Source organism: Thalassophryne amazonica, chromosome 7, assembly GCF_902500255.1.
Source record: "Thalassophryne amazonica chromosome 7, fThaAma1.1, whole genome shotgun sequence".
Taxonomy (NCBI): domain Eukaryota; kingdom Metazoa; phylum Chordata; class Actinopteri; order Batrachoidiformes; family Batrachoididae; genus Thalassophryne; species Thalassophryne amazonica.
This window is the reverse complement of record NC_047109.1, coordinates 119,757,154-119,763,932: the sequence shown is the minus strand read 5'-3', so window position 1 is coordinate 119,763,932 and position 6,779 is coordinate 119,757,154. Positions and strand designations below refer to the sequence as shown.

General features: G+C 43.9%; 1 protein-coding gene across 1 annotated transcript; it reads left to right on the top strand.

Annotated features, from left to right (window-relative positions):
* Positions 1-257: 257 nt before the first annotated feature.
* On the top strand, positions 258-5,687 carry prdm13 (PR domain containing 13). Its single transcript, XM_034175425.1, has 4 exons — positions 258-565; positions 1,639-1,770; positions 1,931-2,051; positions 4,162-5,687. Exons 1-4 carry the CDS (start codon positions 398-400, stop codon positions 5,625-5,627), a joined length of 1,887 nt encoding a protein of 628 aa, XP_034031316.1. The 5' UTR covers positions 258-397; the 3' UTR covers positions 5,628-5,687.
* Positions 5,688-6,779: the final 1,092 nt, after the last annotated feature.

Below are 6,779 nucleotides of genomic sequence, written 5' to 3'. Positions count from 1 at the left end.
TTGACAAATTGGGTTTTGGGGATGGGAAGGTCGCCCGGTTCTTTGTGTCCGTTGACCGGTTTGGAGCGCTTCATTATGCGGCGGGGTGAGGGAAAGTCTCCATGTGACCGGCCCCGGGTCCCCCTGCTCCCCTCACAGCTGCTGGGAGAGCGCAACTCTCTCACACTCAGCAGCGCACGCAAGTGCGCGCAACAAACTTACAGCATCCCTACCCCCCCCCCCCCCCCCCCAAAAAAAAACTCCGGGGGGGCGCACCTTGCTGCACCGTCACTAGAAAAGCCAGAGAGCAAAACGCTGGCGCGTCACTTTGAGGGCGGGTATCGGCCGGTCCTCATCCTTCACGTCCTCCTCCTCCTCACGCCCCGACTCTTCCCTCACTCGGTCTCCATCAGTCTTCATGGTTCTGATCGCACCCCACGCCATGCAAGCCAGTCGGGCGTCCACCACAGTCAGTGTGTTTTCGGACTGCAGCATCCCGACCGGTCTCCAGATTGGACCGGTACCGGGCATCTTCAAACTGGGGAACTACGTGTCAGATCACAAAGAAGTTGGACCCAAGAAAAAGGTGATTTTTTTTTAATATTGTTATTATTTCCTTTACAAGCATGCAGATAATTTAGTGAATAAAAACAATTTCAAATGTATTATTATTATTATTATTATTATTATTATTATTATTATTGTCACATTAATGTTGGGCGCTATAAAAAGCCCACGTTCTTAAAACATTTTCTAAACCAGACACGTTGCAAACATGAACCACTTTAACCACTGCAGAACGAATTTATTGGATCAGAATTTTAACCGTCAGACTCCATCGGGCCCGTTGGCTCTGGATCGGTTTGGCCTGTCAGGTTGGAAATAATTGAGCTCCATTAGTGACCGACTTGTCAGGCTGCGCTTTAACCGGCCTAATGGCGCTGTGTGGGATCTCACCCTCCTCACATTTCACTGCCCGGCGGGCCAGTTATCCCGATGAGCTGTTTAATCCTAATTTAATCCGGCCATGGAAAGATGGCAGCGAGGCCTCAGGCAAAAATAAAAAATAATCATCATCAAAAAACGGATAAAACAAAACAAACGCAACCTGGTTATTGGATTAGAACCATTCATATTATAGACAGATTGGTGTTGAAAAAGATCAAAGGATTTGTTTTTAGAATCTTTGACTAAATCTTCTGCTGCTCCTCTTCTTATGAAAAGCCGTTATTGTTGGAGCTGTCACAGGTCGTGATTGATGCGACTAAATGCGCGGCCCTCGGGCTGCCGGCGATCATCAGGTGCAGTCTCTGTGTCAAATGTCACGCTTCCATCTTTAATGTCCTTTAACAGTTTAGAAACGCTCTGACACTCCTCAAATTCGTTTCCCATATCAACTCAATTAGGCCCGAGTGTCAGCCTCTTTAGGAAATTATCAGCAGAGCGGATAAAGACGCATTAGGCGCGTTTTGGTCACAGCACCTCCAGGTACAACCTTAAATATGAAATAAAGGTATAAATATTTAATTAATATTTCCGTTTAAATCTTCTTCGATTTATATATAGTTCATTAAGTGTTTGTTACATCTTACTTTAAACATGCATTCTTTATTTATTTTAAATCGTAATCGAGGAATTTTCGTTTTGCGGCCCATTTAGATCCGGTTAGTTCGTGGGGAGTTCCTGGATGAGTCCGGCTGTCCCGTTCCGGATTGGATCGGATTCATCCGCGCCGCCAGGAACAGTCAGGAACAAAACCTGGAAGCAGTGTCGGATTTACCTGGAGGACAGGTAATTTTTTATTCTTCTTAAATTCTTATTTTTTAATCTGATGCAATTTTTTATTAGATTTTTTTTTTTGTTTCAATCAATTTATGTTTCAACCGTCCCTCTTTAAATTATTGTTATGATTGTTTTTTTTTTTTTTTTTTTTTTTTTTTTTTTTTTTAAGATTTTCTATCGTGTGCTGAGAGAAATTTCCGCAGGAGAGGAGCTCAGTGTTTGGTACTCCAATGCTCTGGCTCAGTGGTACGACATCCCCACCACGGCCACTCCCACGCACGACGAAAAAGGTGAACAAGGGGAGAAGGTCTAACCAATTAATAATGACAACAATAATGATGATACATAAAAATGCATTTTAAACTTGCCATGTTTGTAATACTTTGTAAGTTCATTAAGTGAAATCAGTGTTAAAGAGAGTGGGGAGAGATTTCTTTTCTTTTTTTTTTTTTTAGTTGAACACTGTCTAAACAGGTACTGATAAATTGAGGAGCCTGTGAGCGCACAGTTAAATGACCCCCAACCAGTGATGCTCCTCTTTGTCGCGCAGAGATCAGCTGATGTTCTTTCCCCAGTCAGCATGTCTTCATTTAATCATTTATTAATTAATTATTGTACAATTCCAACATATTCTGTCTTTGAATTTTATTTTATTTGTTTATTTATTTATTGCTAAAATATACGCATTATAGAAACATTTTATTTTATGGGGAAATGTTAAATGTGTTCGGCAGAAGTGGCTAAAGGCATTGATTTGAATTATTATAAATATAAAATACACTTTTTCGATCACATCAAAAGTGTACTTGTAAACAAAAACACGGAAATTTGACTTTAAATAATTTTTCGTTTGCCTAAGTTTTGTTTTTGAACCGCTTTGGTAATCTTAATCTTTTATAAATGGATTAGAATTTGTAATTTGTTTGCTCTTGGGGATTAATGTTTTTAATCTCAGCACACCAGATAACCAGGATGTAATCTGATTAAAAACGGAAACCTCATAGGAAAATCCTCCTAAAAAGGAAACGATTTTAGATGATACTGAAATTTCCGTGTCAGGAGACTCTCTAAATTTAATTGCGAGCTTTGAAATAATATCAAACTATCGAAATAAAAAAAAACTTATTTGTGATCAACTAATTAGGGTGGTGATAATATAAAAGCAATTAAAAGCACAGACTGCGACCACAGAAGAGGCTGTTGATTCAGGGGTTAACAAATGTCATCGCGTCGTTAATATTCATGCATTCAAAAGCAAATAAATTCAAAAACAAGTGCTTCACGGTGAATTAGGTGGGTGCGTTAAGGTATTGTGAACTAATGAATGCTAAGTTTTATGTGGGGTGTATTGCTGTGATTCTCCGGGCCGGCACACCGTGTGCACTCCTGGACTTACGCACTCTCCTATTATCAGGCGTCAACAGATGGGCCTGCGCCATTGTTTCAGCAGACTCGCGATTTCAAGCAACAGCTGCTGTCACATCCACGGGAAAGCGCGCAGAGAGAGAGAGAAAGTGGCGCATTCAATACATGGGTTTCTGAGCGCCAGATTGGGCGTTTGCTCTTTTTAATGGAGATCATAAACAATGGCCCGTATGAGGATTACAGAACCATTACATCTATATTAACCTCTGAGCGCTCGACTGGGAGCCATTAGAAGGGCGCCCCGTGTCTGTTACATTTGGCACCAGATCTTAGAAACCGGACTATATCTATTAAATTGGATAAAATGCTGCCGTTGGAGCCTCGGGATTTTTAAATTAAGCGTTTCGTTGTCCGCTTTTATAGCGGACAACGAAACGCTTAATTTTCCAATACCGTCGTTTTAAGTTGGGTTCAGCACTGTAGTGGCAAGCAAATCAGTTTAAGTTTTTTCAAACGCAATCAAAGCAAAGATACAACCATATATTATGTGGCATTATAGGGATTTGGGGATGTTTATGGTTATAGTCTTGTGAATTTTCTGTCCAGATTTACAGCACATTACTTATTTTTTACGCACGGGTCTTTCATTTTACGCACGGGTATCGCCAATATTGTAGGAATAATATTTGCAGTCCTCCTTGGTTTTTATGAACGCATCCGCATGTTATACATATGTGAGGATTTATTTATTCATTTATTTTTTGTTATTTGCATTAATAGTGCGACTTTCACATTTACGCGTAGACATTGCGTTTTACGCAAACGTGATGTTGGTGACATTGTGGGACTTTGTGTACTTTTGTAGTTAAGCTTCACATTTTTCCCCACATGATAATCATGATGCGCGCATTTTGCATTTTATGCACGGATCGAATATTTTACGCACGGAAAAACATGATAAATGATGCCACCTATCATCTTCCTAAATGATGTGATTCCATGTTACCAATAACTTCATGTCTGCTGTTCTTGCAGGTGACGAGCGTTACATCTGCTGGTACTGTTGGAGAATATTCAAATACCCGAACACACTCAAGGCCCACATCCACTTCCACTGCGCTTTGAGCAACGGCCGGGGGGTTGTGACCAGTGAGCAGGTTAGAAGCTCAGAGAACTTCAGCAGGTCGCCAAAGTCTGGAGACATCCCCAACACCTCCACCTCACCGAGGAGCGGCCACACGAACTCCTCTGTGTCAGACTCTGGCAGGCGGGGGGTTTCGTCCTCACAGTTTGTGAGTAAAGCAAAGAAAAGCGGCTCAGAGGAGCAGGACAGGGCCCTCGACATGAGCGTGACCTCATCCAAAAACCTCGGGCTCGGCGCCACATCGTCGGTGCTGAGCAGTTTGGGCTTCCACCCGGGCGTCCGCTCCGCCTTTAAACCGACGGGGCTTTCCAAACTCCAGAGTGGCGACGTGTCCAGAGAGGACGCCAACGGGAAGCTGAGCGGCCTAGGCTTCAGCAAACTCATCGGCAACATGAAGCCGATCCGCAACGTTGGGGAGCCGCTGAACGGAGGTCGGAGCCACCCTCCCAAATGTGCAACCGCAATTGTGGATTCGGCATCTTCAATCGTACCCTGCGCAAACGCAATCCGGGGTTTCCCGTTGCTACCTCACATGGAGACCTCCGCTTTTAAGCACGTGGAGAGTCGGATGCACTCAAGCCTGTCGCCGTCTCGTTATCCCCAGATGCCACCTGGACTCCACTTTGAAAGGTTCTCACTCCCTCACTTCGAAGGTGTCAAAACGTACGGAGGAGACTGTAACCTCCCGCTGATGCCCTTCACCGTTTACAACGGGGAGCTTCTGTACAGTTCTCCGTACTACCCGCTTAAGTTCCACTTCAGCAATCTCCTCAAGTACCCAGAGTCCATGTCTTACTTCGGCGCTCCTTCGCTGAGTCAAGACCTGGGCTCAATCACCAACATTGACCGGGAGATAGCTATGCACACACAACAGCTGTCCGAAATCTCCGCGGAGAAAAACCGGACGAGGCTGGACTCGATGCCCACCGGGAGCGCCAACAGCGCTGCCCCCGGCAAACCCAAAAAGGGCCACCTGTGTCTGTACTGCGGCAAGCTCTACTCCAGGAAATATGGCCTGAAGATCCACATGAGGACTCACACGGGGTATAAGCCGCTCAAATGCAAAGTGTGCTTCAGGCCTTTTGGGGACCCCAGCAACTTAAACAAACACATCCGACTCCACGCGGAGGGAAACACGCCCTACAGGTGCGACTTCTGCGGCAAAGTGCTGGTGCGCAGGCGAGATCTGGAGCGCCACGTCAAGTCCAGACACCCCGGACAGACCGTGAAGAAAGCAGACGACAAACCGGACGGCCTGTTTGAGGCCGCGGAGCAAAAGAGCGACAATGACAGCGACGTGGACGTGTGCTTCACGGACGACCAGAGCGACCAGGAATCGAGCAAAAATAATGACTGAAATATTTTTCTCCACTTTCCAGAGACTTTCCACTGTCTTTAAATGATGCACACGAAAAAGTAGATCATTTTAGAGCTTGTATGGAGTCCACTGACACGTCTGACTCTCCAGCTCTGCGCGCTGGAATTACGCATTCATCCATTTTCCAAAGCCGCTTACTGACCAAGTGGTTCAAACCCCATCCTGCCACATTTCTCCATGTAAAAGTTGTGCCAATTCAACATGCAGATCCACCTCGGATCTGCTGTGTTGACTCCGAGTGCAAACCAACGGAGCAGCCGAAGGGACGAACTTTACTTCCTCCAATTAAGGGTCAGCAGTCACGGGGCGTGGGGCGGGGTTCAACCTGACACCAGTCTGTCACAGGGCTGGAATTTATGCATAAAATGTCCAAAAAGTATATAACATTTGAGTCTATACAGACAAATGACATTAGATTTTTTTTCAAGGAATAAATAAACCGTTTGCGTCATCGTTTGTTGCGATTTTCACTTTGGATATATGACGTAATAAATAAATAAATAAATAAAATAAATAAATAGATAGATAAATAAATAAAAAAAATTGGACAGATCAAACACTGAAGTTTGCAGCTGCAGTTTTAAAACAGAGTCAATACAAACGATACTGGCTTCAAAAGTCGTTCATTTTAAACATTCGTTTTGTTTTTTGTTTTGTTTTTGGGGATCATTTTGTTTTTGACGTTTTTGTAAAGCCATTAAACAGCTGCAACAGCAGCAGAACACAAAGGAAACAAAAGGATAAAAGAGTCCTTAAATTATTGTTTGGTGGTGGTGGTATAAATCAAACAGGACTAAAGACGTAATCCAGAAATGAGCACTGAATTCCATCAGACTGGAAAATGTGTGTCCCTGCGCCAGACGGGCGTCGTGTGCAGGCTGAACCCGCCCCACGCCCTGCGTGGACAGGCTCCAGCCCCCCGGGACCCTTAACTGGAGTAAGCGGTTGAAGATGAGTGAGTGAGTGAAAAATATGTTTTCTTGCGTTTATAAACGGAAAAACCATTTGTAAATTAATATTTCTCCCCAAGCTGCCAGTTGCACTTTAAAAACGGCATTTATCTTTTTCTTTTTGTTTTTAAAAACGTGCCGCATATTGATCTTTATTTGATTCGTTAATTAATTCGTTTGC